Raw genomic sequence first — 20,092 nt, forward strand, 5'->3', positions numbered from 1 at the left:
ATGTCAAATCGGAAGAGGAAGCTAATTGCTGATGAGAGTGACGAAGAAGTAGGGGATTCAGACCTTAACTTGTTAATACCCACTAATTTTTTACGCCCCTCTAGTAGTGTAGGCCCCTCCCATGGTAGGGATACCCTTGAGTACCCACGCCCCTCGGTTGTTTCTCCCTCCCCCGAACTAGAGCTTGTAGGGGATAGAGGTGGACCTGCGTCGGGTTCTGGTGAGAACCATAGCTTCGGTGGGGTTGGAGTCCCTGAAGGAGTTGGTGATGGTGAGGGGAGCAGTTCCGGTCCGAGCAGACCTCCTCGGAGAAGGAACCTTGGTCATAGGGTAGAGGCAAATTCCTATTCTATTGACCACATAACTTGCGCCACCACCCAAACTGATCTGTTCAAGCTTAGGAACCTTTACAACATTCCTGAGGAGGTTCTCCTGGTTGTTCCTGGGAAAGGTGATGTTCCTAGTCGGCCTCCGCGGGGGTATGTGACGATGCACCTGGAGAGCTTCAGATTAGGAGCTCGGTTGCCCCTTCAACGCTATTTTGCTAAGATATTGGGCGGTATGCACTTGGCCCCAGGTCAGCTACACCCAAACGGGTGGAGGGTTCTCTCAGCTATGTTTGTGCTGTGGGAAAGGTGTGGATCAGAGGAGCCCTCCTTTGTTGAAGTGAAGCATCTATACCAGCTGAGGAGCAGCCCGAAGGAAGCAGGCTGGTATTATTTCATGTCGAGCTCTGCGAAGAGGAAACCAATCACCGGCTTCCCCTCGTCGTGCAAAAATTGGAAGAACAAATTTTTCTTTGCTGGGGGAAGTTGGTGCCCTGCAGCTCTTTCGTTGGGTGGTGATATTTACCTTCCAACACATTTTGTCACCCCAGGTCGTTCATTTTTTGCCTAATATTCTTAACCAAATTGTCACTTATTGGGTTCTTTAACCCTTTGTTGCTATTTCAGTGTCGTGGGGTTTGATCGGGGGGCTTGAGGATCGACCTTTGCTTTAGGTGGAGACTGCTCTGTTGAACGCGTCGACCTGTCAAGACCTCCTGTCACCAACAAGCCTGGTCGGCTCGGGTTTAATGGACATAGCAGCCGGAATAGACAACAAGATCCTTAGTGCTATGACCAGAAAGCGTGGTCGGGCTCCGAGCAGTTCTAGCAACCCTCCTCCTCCTCCAAAGAAAGCCAGCGTCGGTCCTTCCAAGGCTCTTGTTCCTGCTCAGCCCCCTCCTCCACCCCGTAAGAGTGGTGTGGAGAAGACTTTCGACAAGAGTCCTGATGTTAGCTTCCAGTCTGGGGACTGATCTTCTCCTCTACCATCTCGGGATCAAGGTGACTACCTGAGCCCGTATCAGAAGGATTTCAAAAAATCGGTGGGGCCCAAGATGGTGAAGGACATCGAGAGTATGAACCTCTCCGAGTTAGCTGCTTCGGTTCAAAGGGTATCCTTCAGGCTGGCTACCATGGTTTCGTGCTACAAGATCGGGTCCGCGCGCCATGAGAAGAAACTTCAAGCCGAAAATCAGGAGTTGAAGAAGAAAGCTGAATCTGCTGATCGCTCAAAGGAGAAACTGGCTGAGCTGAACAAGTAGATTTCAGAGCTGGAGGAGAAGGTTGCAGTTGCTGAGTCTACTTCCTCCAAACTTGAGGGTGAGTTGGGTGGCCTGAAGTCTGACCTTCAGGTTGCACAAAGTGAAAGAGACACTTTGAGGACCACCCTTGAGGGAGAAATCAAATCCCTAAATGAGCAGCTGGCTGAGGAGAAAGGAAAATCCGCTGATGTGGACGATCGGCTGGATATTGAGTATGATTCTGGGGTTGCCTTCTCCTATAAGTGCATCATGTCTGCGCTTAAGGAAGAATATCCCGATATGGACATGGGCAAGCTGGAGGCTGGAGTGCAGCGGTATATGGCGGAGATCGGCCAGGCAGATGAGGAACAGGGTGAGCAGGATTAGGTGGAGGCTCCTTTAGATGGGGGGCAGGAGGGGGAAGCTGGGGAACGTGTTTTTGAAGTGGGACAAGGGTCTGTCCCTCCTTCTCCCGGTATTGCTGATCTTTCACCTCCAGAATTAGCTGATCCTCCGCCCGCTGAGATAGTGGATCCTTTTAATTCTTAAGTCTATTTTTGTAAAGACTCTGGATTTTTATTTGCTTTGTAAACATTTGAAAGTTTATAAATTTTTGAATGCTCTCTATTGGCTTTCTTATCTGTTTTTTTTTTCTCATGGATTGCTTCTGCAATTTATCTTGACAATTTATCTGACTTTGCCTGCTGGTTCTTTAGTGGACCGAGCGGGAATAGGCATATGCTTGCCTTAGTAAGATTTTCGCAAAATTGCCTGCTTTGGTCGTTTGTTGACTGAGCAGGAGCTGGCACTTTCTTGGCTTAGTAGAATTTTCGTAGAATTAGCTGCTGGTCTTTTGTTGACCGAGCAGAAGCAGGCACTTGCTTGCCTTAGTGAAATTTTGTGAAGTTACCTGCTGGTCTTTCGTTGACCGAGCAGGAATAGGCACTTACTTGCCTTTAGTGAAATTTTTTGAAATTGCCTGCTGGTCTATCGTTTGACTGAGCAGGAATAGGCACTTACTTGCCTTTAGTGAAATTTTGTGAAATTGCCTGCTGGTCTATCGTTTGACCGAGCAGGAATAGGCACTTACTTGCCTTTAGTGAAATTTTGTGAAATTGCCTGCTGGTCTATCGTTGACCGAGCAGGAATAGGCACTTACTTGCCTTTAGTGAAATTTTGTGAAATTGCCTGCTGGTCTTTCGTTGACCAAGCAAGAATAATCACTTACTTGCCTTTAGTGAAATTTTGTGAAATTGCCGCCTGGTCTATCGTTGACCGAGCAGGAACATGCACTTTCTTGCCTTAGTAAAAAAATTTTTGATATTGCCTGCTGGTCTTCTCGCTGGCCGAGCAGGAACAGGCACTTCTTTGCCTTAGTGAAATTTTGCGAAGTTGCTTGCTGGTCTTTCGTTGACCGAGCAGGAATAGGCACTTGCTTGCCTTTAGTAAAAAAAATAATTTTTATAGGCTTGCTAACAGGGGATTTTCATGCTAAACTTCATCTTTATTGAAATTTGAATGCATTATAGAAATACGGAATGCGTGCATGTGCCACAAATCATTTATGCATCTAATAGGAATATCTTATCAAATGAAGACTTGGTAAAGCATTTTGCTTACTGGAAATATTTCTTCAAGTGCTCGGCGTTCCACGACCTCTTCACATCTCATCCGTCTAGGTATGCTAGTTTGTAAGCTCTTGGTCCAGTCGTTCGTATCACCCTGTACGGACCTTCCCATTTCGGACCGAGCACGCCATGGGAAGGATCCTTAGTGTTTTGATTTATCTTCCTAAGCACCCAATCCCCAGCTCTGAACTGCCTCATGCGTACTTTCTTGTTGTAATAACGCGCGACCCTCTGCTGACATTGGACCACTTTCTGTGAGGCCCCTTCCCTTTTCTCCTCCAACAGGTCCAGGTTCAAGTAAATCTGCTCATCATTTTTCTCCTCATTAAAAAGTTCTGTTCGATGCGTTCCTACTCCAATTTCTGCTGGGGCTACTGTTTCATGGCCAAAAGCTAAAGCAAACGGGGTTTCCCCTGTGGCGGTTTTGTGAGTTGTCCGGTAAGCCCACAGTACTCCTGGTAGCTCGTCGACCCAAGCTCCCTTCTTCTCTCCCAGTCTTGTTTTCAGGAGTTTCTTTATTACTTTGTTGGCTGCTTCCACTTGTCCATTTGCCTGGGGAGCGCGGGGGTGCAGAACTTCAGATCTACCCCCAGGTTCAGGCAAAATTCTCTGAAGTTATTGTTGTCGAATTGCCTCCCATTGTCTGTGATGATGGTATAGGGGATTCCGTATCTGCAGATGATATTTTTCCAAATAAAATCCGTCGTCTTCCTTTCCGTGATTTGGCTGAGGGTTCCCACTTCTACCCACTTGGTGAAGTAGTCTATTACTATAATTGCATGTGTTGCCGCTGCTCGGCCCTTTGGTAACGGACCAATCAGGTCGATTCCCCATTGAGCAAAAGGCCATGGGGATGTCATAGTGGTCAGCTTTTCTGGAGGTTGTGCAGGAACCTCTGAGAAGCTTTCGCAGATTTTACAATTCCTTGCCATCCTTTTCGTATCCTGGTGCATGGTGGGCCAAAAGTATCCTTGCCGGAGTGCCTTGAAGGCTAAAGTTCTTTCTCCCGAATGATTTCCACATATTCCTTCATGAATCTCCCTTAGTACATAATCGGCCTCCTCCTTATCTAGACATCTCAAAAGTGGTAAGGTGAATCCTCGGCGGTAGAGCACCTCATCAAGTAGCGTGTACCTTGCTGCTCGGCATTTTAATTTTTTTGCTTGCCTTTTGTCCTCCGGTAGAGTGCTATCCCGAATGTATGCGAGAATCGGGTCTATCCAGGATTCTTCAGTGCTTACTTTCATTACCTCAACTTCCTCCCCTATACTCGGCGAGGTCCTTATCTCCAATGGAACTGACTTAGGTAACTTTGGGTCTACAATTGCAGTCATTCTTGCCAACATATCTGCTCGGTAATTTTCATTCTGAGATATCTGCTTTACCTCTACCTTTTTGAAGAGTCCGACCATTTGCTTCGCCTTTTTCAGATAAAGCCCCAACTTTTCTTCCCTTACTTGGAACTGGTCGCAGAGCTGATTGCAGACTAGCTGAGAATCTGCTCGGATTTCTACCCTTTCAGCTCGTAGTGCGTGTGCAAGCCCGAGCCCAGTGATGAAGGCCTCGTATTCAGCTTGGTTGTTTGTAAGCTGGAACTCGAATTTTATTGCATAGGATACCTCGACCCCTTCTGGGCTCCGTATTACAACTCCTGCTCTGGATCCCTGTTCACTACGTGACCCATCAACCATCACTAGCCATACCCCCTCTGGTTTCTCCTGTTCTAATGGTTGTGCCTCCGGAATTTCTTCCCCTGGTACAAGACGGTCAACCATAAAATCAGCCAGGGCTTGGGCTTTGATTGCTCCTCGGGGCTTGTAGGACAGGTCAAATTCGCTCAGTTCCACGGACCATTTTACTAACCGACCAGATGCATTTGCTTTCTGAAGCACTTGTCGAAGGGGCTGGTCAGTCATCACAGCGATCTGGTGGGCTTGGAAATATGGTCGGAGTTTGCGTGCTGCTGTTATTAGAGCTAGTGCCCACTTCTCCATTAGCGGATATCTGGTTTCTGCGTCTACCAGGGCCTTGCTTGTGTAGTATACCGAGTGTTGCTTCCCTTCTTCTTCCCTAACTAAGACCGAGCTGGTAGCCCACTTAGATATTGCCAAGTACAAAAGCAGCTGGTCACCCTATCTCGGAGTTGATAGTAGTGGGGCGCAGGCTAGGTATTCCTTCAGCTGTCCAAATGCCTCCTCACATTCTGATGTCCATTCCATCTTCCTTTCTTTCTTTATGATTTGGAAGAAAGGGTGGCACTTATCAGTGGCCCGTGAAATGAATCGGTTCAATGCCGCCAATTTTCCCATAAGGCTCTGCACCTCCTTAACTGTTCGTGGGGACTTCATTTCTATCACCGCCCGAATCTTTTCCGAGTTGGCCTCAATTCCTCGGTGGCTCACCAGGTATCCCAAAAATTTGCCCGAACTGACCCCAAATGCACATTTCTCCGGGTTCAGCTTCATTTCATACCTCCTCAGTAATTCGAAAGTCTCTTCCAAGTGCTTCACATGATCTCTCGGTTCCCTTGACTTTGTGATCATATCATCCACATATACTTCCATAGTGTGACCGATCAATGGTTTGAAGACCTTGTTCACTAGCCTTTGATAGGTAGCTCCTGCATTTTTCAGGCCAAAAGGCATCACCCTGTAACAAAACAAACCCATGTTAGTTATAAAAGTGGTGCTTTCCTCATCCTGCTCGTCCATGGGTATCTGGTTGTATCCCGAAAAGGCATCCATGAAACTGAGCAGACTATGACCCGCGGTTGAATCCACCAATTGATCTATTTTTGGTAGAGGGAAGCTGTCCTTCGGGCACGCCTTATTGAGGTCTGTGAAGTCTACACACATTCTCCACTTCCCGTTGGCTTTTTTTACCAGTACTACATTGGAAATCCACTCCGGGTACTTGGCTTCCCTTATAAATCCTGCTTTCAGCAGCTTTTCCACCTCGGCATTTATGGCCTCGTACCTTTCCTGGTTGAAGCACCTCCTTTTCTGCCTCACCGGCCTTACTCCTCTCTTGATTGCCAACTTGTGGCAGGCTACCCTTCTATCGATTCATGGCATATCCTCATGAGACCAGGCAAATATGTCTGCATGGGATTGTAGGCACTTCACCAGCTCGCCTTTTATTGCTTCGCCCAATTCCGACCCGATTTTAACCACTCTACTTGGGTTATTCCTGCTTACAATAACTCCCTCCAGCTTCTCAACAGGTTCTTGGCGGCCATTTTTTGAATCCCCTCGGTTATCTAGAGAGGTAACCTGCAGTGTTTCCTTGGTTGCTGTAGCATAGCAGCTCCTTGCCATTCTCTGGTCGCCTTTTACTACGCCAATAACTCCATTTATTCTGTACTTCAATGCCAGATAGTGCGTGGACATTACACATTGGCTTATCCTCATGAAGGGTCTCCCCAGTATCATTTGGTAAGGACTTCTTTCTTCTACTACGACAAAATCCAGCATCATCGTTCTTTCAAACGGTTTTGATCCCACAGTAATCGGGAGTTTGATGATTCCCATGGGAGTTAACCGTCCTCCTCCAAATCCCTTCAAGGATGTATTCGTCCGCTCCAGCTTCAAGTCTGAAATCCCCATATTATCTAGGGTCGATTTAAACAGAATATCTACTGAGCTGCCCGTGTCCACCAGTATTCGTCGCAATTCTGTGCTAGCTGTTGAGTGTTAGAAAATGCATATTTATAAAGGAGAAAACCGTCATTTTACATTTCAAGTCTTACTAACAACCCTTACTTTTATGTATTTAACCTTCTTATGATTTAATTACATGTGTTTTATTTTAATTAAGTATTTTATGTATTTTAGGGGTATTATAGTCATTTCACAATAAAGGAGAAATCAGACGGCAAAACGGACATCACTTTTGAACTCAGGACGGTCGAAAACATTAGGGGGAGCATAAAAGGAAAAATGGCACTATTCACATGTACGGTACTATTCACGTGTACGGTACTGTATACGTTACTGTTCACGACACTGTTCACATAGACGGATGATGACGTGGCATTGACCGATGATATGGCATTGACTGATGAGGTGTCACGATCCTGTTGGGCTAAAATTCTTATGTACTGTTGATGGTGACGTGGCAGCATATCAGTGGACGAAAAATCTCACGTACGGTGCATGCATCACACAGGATTATTTTCAACCAAACCGCGTTACTGTTCATCCAGGTCAAACCGTGTTACTGTTCATCCGCGTGGTCAAACCGTGGACTGTTGACTGATGACGTGGCGCAATCCTGAGCGTCCAAACTGTTTTTAATCCGATGGCCATGATTTACTCCATGTATCTATAAAAAGGGGGCCTTCCCCCCCTAATTTGATATCTCTGAATCCATTTTTGGGATCCATTTTCTGTAATTCCTTCTCCATCTTGTATTTTCTTCGTATTTTAATAAATTTCCATTTTGCCCCTAGTTCAGTTATGAGTGGCTAATTTTCTTTCAAGCTTAGGTTGAAGGTGAAGTCTCAACATGTGTCATGGGCTTAATTTGGTAAATTTATTTTCTCTTCCCCTCTAGTTTTTGTGGATGTTTTGACTTCTCGTCGACAAATAATACTAATCTTGTCTAGTACCGCCTTGGTTTCACCGACCCTCTAGTATAAGGTTATTATTATTTGGCACGATAAGCCCTTAGCACCATATTGATTAGAGCGTGGTTCATGAGGTGTGGATTCCCTCCTCATGATTTAATTGGTATTAATACGGATTATTTAACCCATGATGCATGTTGATACGGATCCGAATACCCAAGTACGTCATTCAATAGAATTATCTTCAATTTATTCTCGTCATTGCAATTCCAATTTCAGAATTTATTATCGCCATTTCAATTCCAATTTTAGGATAATTTAAATCATTTCCACCACAATTCCAACAATCCATTTACAAAATTAATTCTATACACAATTAAATCCACCTCCTCGTGGGATCGACACTCGTCACCATTAATCTATACTACAATAGATTCGTGCGCTTGCGAGTACATTAAAATTTGCACAACAAGTTTTTGGCGCCGTTGCCGGGGAGGTAAGTAATTTTAATTCATAGAATTAATTTTTGTGAATAATTTCTTTTATTTGTTTTCTTGTATTTTTTTTTTCATTATTAAGAAAAAAAAGAAAAAAAAAGTGAATCTACATTTAAAGGTTAGTATTTCTTTTCTTTTTCTCTTCTTTAAAATTCTGTAATTTAATTTTCAATTTATTTTTTTCTTTGTAATTTTTTTCTTATTAATTTACTTTTAGTTCATTTATTTCACGTATTTATTTTTGTGTATTTTTATAGAAAGGTTTTAATAGCGTAATAAGGTTAGTATCGTAATTTCTCCCTCTTCTTTATTTTTATTTGTTTTGTTCCCATCTTTATTTTTATTTTATTTGTTTTGCATGCATGGTCGTAGGTCATTATTTCCTAATCTTGAACCTATAGACCTTGAATTAGAAAAAACACTTCGCACACAAAAGCACATTAAAAATAAATTTGGAATGGATTTACAAGCACCACAGGAGAGGCCATTTAAGGACTATTTTAGTCCATTAGCTAATTTGAGCACATCATGCATAAGATACCCAAATGTAGCTGCTAGGAGTTTTGAATTAAAACCTAGTGTGCTAAATTGTCTCCCCACATTTTATGGCCTAGAAAATGAGGATCCATATAATCATCTGAATGATTTTCATGCTATTTGTCAAACTTTTAAATACGAGAATTTTTCAGACGATGATGTTAAACTCAGATTATTCCCATTTTCTTTAAAGGATAGAGCTCGTTCATGGTTAAATACATTGCCTGCCAATAGCATTTCATCATGGGAACAAATGGTTACAAAATTTTTGAATAAATATTTCCCAGTGCATAAAACCAATGCTATTCGCTGGGAAATCTCGGAGTTTACTCAGAGAGAGGATGAGCAATTTTTCGAAACGTGGGAGCGATTCAATGGGCTACTCTTGAAGTGTCCACATCATGGGTACGAGAAATGGCATCAATGCCAATACTTTTTGGAGGGATTACTACCGAATGTGCAAGAATGGCTAATGGCAACAAGTGGAGGAGAGCTAATGTCAAAAAGTGCATCAGAAATTTGGGAGTTTTTCCAGCGACAAGCGGACAATTCCCAACAACGGAGTCGATCACTCAGGAATACTAGAAGAATTAAGGGAGTAAATGAGGTTCACATTAGCGAGTCAACTTCGGGAATCAAAGAAGTCAAGGAGATGGTTGAAGGTCTTGCTCGACAAATAGCATCATTATCGACTGCTAAATCAACAGAACCACATGACCATGACTCATACTAAGATCAAGCCAATGCCATAGGTGTAATGAGAAAACCATCGAATTACAACCCATACTCCAACACATATAACCCTGGATGGAGAGACCACCCAAATTTTTCATGGTCTCAAGGACTCCAACAGAATGGACCAGCAGCTCCACCTCCACCAATGCAACCAATTCCTCAAAATCCTCAAGCCTCTCAGCCCCCATTTAGACCATACAATCAGAACCAGAACTACTCTCAACCCAGACCATGGGAGGATTCATTCCAGAATCTCAAGAATGTTACTCACTCCACAATTGAGCAACAGAATCGCACCATTGATGGACTACGAAATGAGTTGAGAGCATGCTTCAACTCACAAGCTCAATCAGTTTCAAGCCTCGAGAAGATGGTGGGACAGCTTGCTTCTTCAGTTCAGACCTTGGCAATGACTGTTGAGAAAGGCAAGTTTCCAAGTCAACCAGTGCCTAATCCTAAAGGAGTGCATGAAGCAAGTACTAGTTCACCACAACAGCATGGAGAGGTCAAAGCAGTCATGACCTTACGAAAAGGAAAAGAAGTCGACAACAAAGTGGAAATGCCGGTGACAAAAGAAAATCAAATTGTACCTGTAAATGTTGAGGACTCATCACCGGAGGAGAAAGAAGAAACCAACCCACGAGAATATGTTCCGAAAGCTCCATTTCCCCAGAGGTTAGCTAAAGGCAAGAAGGGAAAATCCACAGGTGAGATTCTCGAAATCTTCAAACAGGTAAGTGTTAACATCCCTTTGCTTGATGCTATTAAACAAGTTCCATCTTATGCCAAGTTTCTTAAAGACCTTTGTACTAAAAAGAGAAATATGCATGTTCAAAAGAAGGCATTTTTAACAGAAAACGTTAGTTCTATACTCCAACATAAAATTCCTTTAAAATGCAAAGACTCAGTCTCCCCCACTATCTCATGTAGTATAGGGAACCACACAATTGAGAATGCTTTGTTGGATTTAGGAGCTAGTGTAAATTTGTTGCCTTACTCTGTTTTCGTGAAACTTGGACTGGGAGAATTACACCCAACTCCAGTGGTGTTACAACTTGCAGATCGGTCCACGAAAATACCTCGTGGTATTGTGGAGGACGTGCTTATCCAGGTAGACAAGTTTTATTTTTCTGTTGATTTCATTGTAATTGACACTCAACCTATACAGGATTCAAGGAAGCACATCCCCATTATTTTAGGCCGACCTTTCTTGGCAACTGCGGATGCTCACATTCAATGCAGGACTGGAAATATGCAGTTGTCCTTCGGCAACATGACTATGGAGCTGAACATCTTCAACATTGCCAAACAACCTCACAATGCAGATGATGGAATTGTTGATGTGGATTTAATAGAAGCATTAGTTGATGACACTTTTATTTCAAACCTTAGTGATGATCCTTTACAGACATGCTTAACTCACTTTGGTTTTGATTTTGATATTGACAGATTGGTCGAAGAGGTCAACGCCTTACTTGACTCAGCACCATCTATGGACACTAATCAATGGAAGTCAAGAGTTGAACAACTAGCACCATCAGAAAAGAAACTCATCCCATCATCAGAATCACCACCGAAACTCGAGCTTAAACCATTGCCCAACACCCTGGAATATGCATTTTTGGGAGAAGAAAGCACTCTGCCGGTAATCATTTCATCATCCCTCAATGACGAACAAAAGGGTAAGTTGTTGGATGTTTTAAAAGAGCACAAAGGAGCATTAGGATGGACCATAGCGGACATAAAAGGTATAAACCCAGTAGACTGCATGCATTACATTCATCTTGATGAAAATGCTAAATCTACTAGGGAAATGCAACGTCGGTTAAATCCTAATATGAAAGAAGTTGTTAGAACAGAAGTCCTTAAGCTATTAGACGCAGGTATCATTTACCCAATTTCTGATAGTTCATGGGTTAGTCCTGTACAAGTTGTCCCTAAAAAGTCAGGAGTCACAGTAGTTACCAATGCTGATAATGAATTGATACCCACTAGAGTGACTACAGGATGGCGTGTATGCATTGATTATAGAAAGTTGAATTCTGTCACACGTAAAGACCATTTTCCTTTACCATTTATTGATCAAATGCTTGATAGATTAGCAGGTCATGAATTTTATTGCTTTCTAGATGGCTACTCAGGATACAATCAGATCCCCATAGCACCAAAAGATCAAGAGAAGACCACTTTTACTTGCCCTTTTGGCACATTTGCATATAGGAGAATGCCATTTGGATTATGCAATGCACCTGCTACATTTCAACGATGCATGTTGAGCATTTTTTCTGATATGGTTGAACGATTCCTTGAAGTCTTTATGGATGACTTTTCTGTCTTTGGTGATTCGTTTGATCAATGTTTACATCATCTAACACTAGTTTTGCAGAGATGTATCGAGAAGAACTTGGTCTTAAATTGGGAGAAATGCCATTTTATGGTAAAACAAGGTATTGTTCTCGGTCACATCATTTCGAGCAAAGGTATTGAGGTTGACAAAGCCAAGGTGGACCTCATTTCTAATCTTCCTCCACCTAAAACAGTCAGAGAAGTAAGATCTTTCCTTGGGCATGCTGGTTTTTATAGACGTTTCATTAAAGATTTTAGCAAAGTTTCTAGACCCTTATGCAATCTACTTGCTAAGGATGTACCTTTTGTCTTTAATGATTCATGTCTCGTGGCGTTTGAAAAATTAAAGCATTTGTTGACATCATCACCCATCATTCAGCCCCCAAACTGGAGCTTACCATTTGAGCTCATGTGTGATGCATCTGATTATGCAGTAGGAGCAGTATTAGGACAAAGGGTTGATCGAATTCCTCATGTTATTTACTATGCTAGTATGACATTGAATGATGCACAATTGAACTATTCAACTACTGAAAAAGAAATGCTAGCAGTAGTGTTTGCATTGGAAAAATTTCGATCTTATCTCATTGGTTGTAAAATAATTATATTCACAGATCATGCTGCTCTTAAATATCTTCTCACAAAGAAAGATGCAAAAGCTAGACTAATTCGTTGGGTGTTACTTTTATAGGAATTTGACTTGGAATTCAAAGATAAGAAAGAGACAGAAAATGTTGTGGCAGACCACCTCTCTCGTCTTCATTTTGACACAATTACAGAGCCATTAATATTGAATGAGTCATTTCCAGATGAACAATTAATGAGTGTGGACGTATTACCATGGTATGCTGATATAGTTAATTATCTTGTTACAGGTAAACTTCCAGAGCATTGGACCAAGCAAGACAAGGCTAAATTCTTTGCAGAGATAAAGAATTTCTTTTGGGATGACCCGTATTTGTTCAAGTATTGTGCAGATCAAATTGTTAGACGATGTGTCCCAGAAAATAAAATTCAGAATATTCTTTCATTCTGCCATGAACAAGCTTGTGGAGGCCATTTTAGTGTTAAGAAAACAGCAACTAAAGTTTTACAATGTGGTTTCTATTGGCCAACTATATTTCGAGACGCTTACACTTTCTGTTCTTCATGTGATAGGTGTCAACGAATGGGGAGCATTACGCGAAGGAATATGATGCCACTAAATCCAATTTTAGTGGTTGAGATTTTTGACGTATGGGGTATCGACTTCATGGGACCATTTCCCCCTTCTTTTGGCCATCAATACATATTGGTTGCAGTTGACTACGTATCCAAATGGGTAGAAGCAATTCCATGCAGAACTAATGATCACAAAGTGGTGATAAGATTTTTGAAAAGCAACGTTGTTTCACGCTTTGGATTCCCTCGAGCGATAATCAGTGATGGTGGTGCCCACTTTTGTAACAAAGCATTCAAAGCTCTTTTGACAAAATATTCAATCACACACAAAGTGGCGACTCCGTATCATCCGCAAACCAGTGGCCAAGTTGAGATCTCCAATCGAGAAATAAAGCACATATTAGAAAAGACGGTGAGGCCGGACAGAAAAGATTGGTCATTAAGACTTGATGATGCATTATGGGCATATAGAACGGCTTTCAAGACCCCGATTAGGATGTCACCCTACAGGCTAGTGTATGGAAAAGCTTGCCACCTACCTGTGGAACTTGAGCATCGTGCATATTGGGCCATCAAGAAATTCAACTTTGACATGCAGCAAGCCAGCTCAGAAAGAAGATTACAGATGGGAGAACTTGAAGAAATTCGCAATGACGCATACGAAAATGCCAAGATTTACAAGCAACGAATGAAAGTCTTCCATGACAAGCAAATTATGAGAAAATCTTTCACTCCAGGTCAGAAAGTGCTTTTATTCAATTCTCGCTTGCACCTATTCCCAGGTAAGTTACGCTCTCGTTGGTCTGGCCCATTTATTGTTCATACTGTTTTTCCACATGGGGCAATTGAAATTAAGGACCCAAAGAACGGTGTCACGTTTAAAGTTAATGGTCAAAGATTAAAGCCATATCTAGAGTACCAACCACATGGAGAAGACACCAAAATAAATTTGAGTGACCCACCAAATTTGAATTGATTTATTTTTTCTTCTTTCTTTTCGTTGATTTGATTTTGTTTTCTTTCTTTTCTTCTGCTAATTGAAATTATTTTTGCATAAGTGTGTTTGTTTAACTATTAAGTTTTCTTTTATCATTTTTACTCATGAGTACCTTACTTAGACCGTTCCTCCTGAACATTCTTAAACCACTTCAACGTGTCAAAACTCATCTCAAAAGGCAGATTCAATTTTGTAAAACACATCGTATTTGAGCTTTACAACCACCAGAGTTAGTAGCCTATGTTGAGGGTTTAGAAAGCCAACTGAGAGACATTGAGAGAAGTGTTTACGACATCCAGTTGGAGCTTGAGGTAAATTCAATAAGAGGACGATTTTAATTTTCTTTGTTTGTTTTAATTTGTTTTCTGTTTGAGTGCTTTAGTTTGTTACCCCGGTGAAGTGGCGGATAACGGTACTCCGTGACAATCAAGTCGGTTACTTCAGTTTCCCATAATAACTGATATTCTGAGGCGAAGGTATGGACAGAAACGAGATTCTAGCAAAGCTTCACAAGCGATTCCCTTCACTTCCTCAGAATGCCCTCCTTACAATCTATAAAGCTCGGTCCGAACGCATGCGATTGCTCATGAGGAATAACATACCTGCTGATATCCATTGGTTAATTGAGGCGAAAGTACGATTGGCAGGTGAGTTACCTCCAAAATTTATTGCATACATGCCTGGTTGTGGTAAAGGAAATTATGCAAGAAAACGACGAGCTCGAAGAATTTCTGTTGCTTGTCATAAGTGTGCCAGAATGAGTTGCAATAAAAACCCATGTTCTTTAGGAATGGTGTCTGATAACAGGGAAGATAAGATTCAATTCATTAGGGATGGCTTGAATAAGGAGTCATTGGATGATATCCTTTTGTCTCTTGAAACGCATCCCAGTGGATATGTGCAAGGAGCGATTCTCCAGTTATGGCCATTATTCCAGAAAGAGCATGCACGATATAGTCTCGGGAATCTGACTATAAACGACCCTGTTTGCCAGTTTATAAGAAAACTAGATGGGAAGCCTATCCTCGACCCATAGAGAGCGTTCAAGCCGTTTCTGGACGTAAAACCAGAGGAAGATGTGAGCCACAGTCGCAACTACCTGTAAATATCCTTTTACTTTATTGTTATTTTATTTTACTATTGTCTTTAATAATTTTATTACTGTTTGCTTTTTCCTTATTACTGTTTGCTTTTTCCTTTTTACTGTTTCCTTTTTGACTCGCGAGCCACGTGCTTTACGCGTTATTTGACACTGACATGTTACCTCATACACAACTGTGACCCACTGTCACCAAGACTCTTAAATGTGATTTTCTTTGTCAAGCACTCACAAATTGTTTTTGCGAAGTATCACAATGGCAGCTACTCCCAATAGACAATTCAAGAACATTTGTGTGCTTTCTGGATTCACCTATGGCAAACATAAAGAGTTCGTAGAGGCAGCCATAGATCTTGGTCGAAGCATAGCAGCGAGAAAATTACACTTGGTGTATGGAGGAGGTAACCGAGGGTTATCAAAAATGGTCTCAGAAGCAGCTTTTATCAGAGGAAGTCAAGTGTTAGGCATCATCCCAAGAGTCCTAAAACCATTGGGTAGTTCGTCTGACTCATCAACTGGAGAAGAGTTAGTCGTCTCAGGCATGCAAGAAAGAATAACTTAAATGCTTAATCATGCTGATGCTTTTATTTTCCTTCCAGGAGATCTTGCAACACTAGAGGCACTTATCACACTAGCATCTTGGGCCCATCTGCACATCCACCAGAAATCCATCGGTTTGTTAAATGTCAATAACTTTTATGATGGCTTTATCGCATTTCTTAACCATGCAATAAAAAACTATTTCATTCCCGCTAATGTGAAAAAACTCTTTATTTGTGCTCACACTGCTAATGAGCTACTGGATCTGTTACAAGCTTATAGACCGGAGCCAGACCCCTGGACCTTTGTGTTGGAGCGTCCAAATAATGATGGTAACAGTAGCAGCAGTAAGAAGTACAAATTAGATTTAACTCTCCGCCTGTAAATATTTTCTTCTGTATTGCACCACCCAGGTGATGTCTTCTGAACTCTACGTCTTTCCTTTAAAACATTGAGGACAATGTTTCGTTCTGGTTGGGGGGAGGGAATAGTCGACAATTGTGGAATCTTGGTTAAGTTTTTACTAATTTTTTATTGTAGAAACTAACTGTTGCTAACATTTTGTGTTGAAGATGGCTGAATATGAAGTGTAATGACTCTAGAAACGCATCTTCATTGTTAAAATAAAAAAATTAAAAAAAAACAAAAAAAAAATCAGACATTTTCTTTTTCGTTATTATGTTTTGATGTTTATTTTTCTTCTTTTTAATTTCTCCTCTATGAATATACATTTTCCAACTTTTGAGTCGAAGATGGCTGAATATGGAGTATAGTGCCTCTAGAAACGCATCTTCTTAGTAAAAAAAAAAAAAAATTTCTACATCATTTTCACATTTTTGCATGTATATTTTCCTTTTATGTTTAGAATAGGTTGGGGGGTAGAATGTTGTTTAAAAAAAATAATAATAAAAATTGTGTGATTTGTTTTAACATTGGATGACATGATTAATTTCAAATTTTAGTATTTGTATTATCTTTGGTCTTAAGTGATGTTACATTATGTTTGCTACTCTACATGTTGATGTCGGAGACAAATATGAGTTGCTTGAAGGAATGAACATGTCATAATAAGTACCAAGTGAGTTTTTGAGCCTATCATTTTTCTTGGAGAGTAACCATTTTGCCCATTCTTTATACAGCTTAGTAGTTTATTATTGTATACACGATCTCTAGATTTCTTTTGAGTTAACCCTAAAAAAAATATTAAACAATTGTAAAATTAAAAAAAAAAGAAAAAAAATGTGTGTTGCTACATTTGGAGGCCCATCTAACTAGTAGATATGGAAGGTTATTTAGAGCCCTAAAAGATGATGGAAAGACCATCTTTGATCCGTTTGAGCCTTTCTAGCCATCCTTTTTATCAAATATCCATAGTTAACCCTTTTTGAGCCTTTAAAAAAAAAAAAAACTTTTCTTTGTCAAAATTCTCATCTTAACCCACTCTGATTTGGAGTATTACCCAATATCTTACAAGTTCCACCACCTATTTTTGTTTGAGAAAAATATAAATAATTATTTTTGTTCAGTGAAGTTGTGCCAAGCAAAAGAAAAAAAATGTTTCAAAAAATAATAATAATAATAATAACAATAATAGGTGAAATCCACCTTGCAACTTCCAAAAAAATAAAATAAAATTCATCTGCATTTTTCTCAAACATACACTTTGTTTTCTTATTTCCCTTCTTTGTTAACCATGTCCCTAGCCTACATTACATCCTAATAAAAGTCCTTCTTGATTTTAGGGAACTATAATCTGAAGTAGAAGCTAGTTATGTGGGCTAAAAAGATGTAGTGATGCATAATAAAAAAAAAAGATAAATAAAGTGGGTTGACTAACATTTTATTTGACTCGAGATCGTATTATTTCTAAGCTGAGGGCATATTTATTTCATCTTGGTGAGAGCATGTGATATCACTTCTTTATTATTTTCTCTCTCAATTACCATTCATTGGAGTGACTATTTTTATTGGGTTTAATTTATTTGTGAGAGTGTCACTACTTCCAGTGAGATTTTGGGGTTTGACATGTCATTCTTGAAAGTAGCTATAACAAAGTCTACTGGACTAATTCATGTGGATGGTTGATGTGGGTGTGATGTTGCTTTAGACTGGAGATAATGCTTATACTTTTATTTGATTGCTATCATTAATCTGATTGAATAAATACGAGTGTTTTTATTTAAAAAAAAAAATCATTTTGGATTTGAATTTTGTTTTCGCTTTATTTGCTAGGGACTAGCAATAAGCTGGTTGGGGGGTGTGTTGAGGGTTAGAAAATGCATATTTATAAAGGAGAAAACCGTCACTTTACATTTCAAGTCTTACTAACAACCCTTACTTTTATGTATTTAACCTTCTTGTGATTTAATTACATGTGTTTTATTTTAATTAAGTATTTTATGTATTTTAGGGGTATTATAGTCATTTCACAATAAAGGAGAAATCAGACGGCAAAACGGACATCACTTTTGAACTCAGGACGGTCGAAAACCTTAGGAGGAGCATAAAAGGAAAAATGGTACTATTCACGTGTACGGTACTGTATACGTTACTGTTCACGACACTGTTCACATAGACGGATGATGACGTGGCATTGACCGATGATGTGGCATTGATTGATGAGGTGTCACGATCCTGTTGGGCTAAAATTCTTATGTACTGTTGATAGTGACGTGGCAGCATATCAGTGGACGAAAAATCTCACGTATGGTGCATGCATCACATAGGATTATTTTCAACCAAACCTTGTTACTGTTCATCCGGGTCAAACCGTGTTACTGTTCATCCGCGTGGTCAAACCGTGGACTGTTGACTGATGACGTGGCGCAATCCTGAGCGTCCAAACTGTTTTTAATCCGATGGCCATGATTTACTCCATGTATCTATAAAAAGGGGGCCTTCCCCCCCTAATTTGATATCTCTGAATCCATTTTTGGGATCCATTTTCTGTAATTCCTTCTCCATCTTGTATTTTCTTCGTATTTTAATAAATTCCCATTTTGCCCCTAGTTCAATTATGAGTGGCTAATTTTCTTTCAAGCTTGGGTTGAAGGTGAAGTCTCAACATGTGTCATGGGCTTAATTTGGTAAATTTATTTTCTCTTCCCCTCTAGTTTTTGTGGATGTTTTGACTTCTCGCCGACAAATAATACTAATCTTGTTTAGTACCGCCTTGGTTTCACCGGCCCTCAAGTATAAGGTTATTATTATTTGGCACAATAAGCCCTTAGCACCATATTGATTAGAGCGTGGTTCATGAGGTGTGGATTCCCCCCTCATGATTTAATTGGTATTAATACGGATTATTTAGCCCATGATGCATGTTGATACGGATCTGAATACCCAAGTACGTCATTCAATAGAATTATCTTCAATTTATTCTCGTCATTGCAATTCCAATTTCAGAATTTATTATCGCCATTTCAATTCCAATTTTAGGATAATTTAAATCACTTCCACCACAATTCCAACAATCCATTTACAAAATTAATTCTATACACAATTAAAATCCAGCTCCTCGTGGGATCGACACTCGTCACCATTAATCTATACTACAATAGATTCGTGCGCTTGCGAGTACATTAAAATTTGCACAACACTAGCCACCAATGCCCTAATCACCAGTGCATCCTCATGAGGATATGAAATGCCCTCTTCGTCGTCCTCTGTCCACATAATGGGAACTTGCCGTACTTTTGCCCTCTTGGTTGCTGGCAAATTGAGGAGCACCTCTTTGCTAGTCATGGCGTATCTTCCATAGTTCTTTCGTGCTCTATTTGAATCCCCGGCCAACGTTGGTCCTCCTGCAATCACATGGATGGTCGGCTATTCTCGTTCCAGACCTCTCTCAACTCCTTCATCCTGTGCGTATTGCGACTCCATGACGGGGGACATTCCATCTACATACTTATCCAAGTACCGGTTCCTCACTAAATCCTCCACCTGAATCTTTAGGTCACGACATTGGTTGATAGTGTGACCGTGAGTGTCGTGGAATTTGCAGAATCTGTTCTTATCCCGTCGGTGAGCAGGTTTTGTTATAGGGGCTTGAGGGTACAGCAGGGCTCGTCCCTCGATCCTTTCATACAGTTCCTCCATGGAGATTTTTAATGGAGTGTACTGTCTATATGCCATACTCTGGTCAACCAATTGGACTGCTCGGCTATCCTGAATGTCACCTCGGGCTGGTATAGCCGGTAGCTGCTCTGGTCGTCCTGACCTGGAATTAGTTGCATTTAACGCTCTGGGAGTGTTTTGATAAGGGTGGGCAGCCATTTGCCTGAATTCTCGCTGCCGCTCTGGGAACGGGGGGCGCAGAGGTTGAGCCCGGCTGTGTTGGAGCTGTTGTAATTTCGGAGTTATGGGGTAAGGGCGGGACCGAGCTGGTACTCCGCCCATTACTGAAGATTCCCCAGCTC

The 20,092-nt window shown here is 41.0% G+C and overlaps 2 protein-coding genes across 2 annotated transcripts; one reads left to right on the top strand and one right to left on the bottom strand.

The window, feature by feature from the left end:
• On the top strand, nt 1-897 carry LOC107177273 (uncharacterized). The gene has a single exon (XM_052441310.1). It carries the CDS (start codon nt 1-3, stop codon nt 895-897), a length of 897 nt encoding a protein of 298 aa, XP_052297270.1.
• A 2,337-nt stretch (nt 898-3,234) lies between these two features.
• On the bottom strand, nt 3,235-5,189 carry LOC127902402 (uncharacterized). Its single transcript, XM_052441311.1, has 2 exons — nt 3,946-5,189; nt 3,235-3,778 (listed from the first exon to the last, which is right to left on the bottom strand). The coding sequence occupies exons 1-2, from the start codon at nt 5,187-5,189 to the stop codon at nt 3,235-3,237; spliced, it is 1,788 nt and encodes a 595-aa protein (XP_052297271.1).
• Between the last annotated feature and the right edge of the window lie 14,903 nt (nt 5,190-20,092).

Source organism: Citrus sinensis, chromosome 5, assembly GCF_022201045.2.
Source record: "Citrus sinensis cultivar Valencia sweet orange chromosome 5, DVS_A1.0, whole genome shotgun sequence".
Classification (NCBI taxonomy): domain Eukaryota; kingdom Viridiplantae; phylum Streptophyta; class Magnoliopsida; order Sapindales; family Rutaceae; genus Citrus; species Citrus sinensis.

Coding starts and splice junctions, on each gene's coding strand:
- LOC107177273 (XM_052441310.1), top strand. CDS start 1: ATGTCAAATCGGAAGAGGAAGCTAATTGCTGATGAGAGTGACGAAGAA.
- LOC127902402 (XM_052441311.1), bottom strand. CDS start 5,189: ATGGAGAAGTGGGCACTAGCTCTAATAACAGCAGCACGCAAACTCCGA. Junction 3,779..3,945: donor GTAATAGACTACTTCACCAA/GTGGGTAGAAGT, acceptor ACCTGGGGGTAG/ATCTGAAGTTCTGCACCCCC.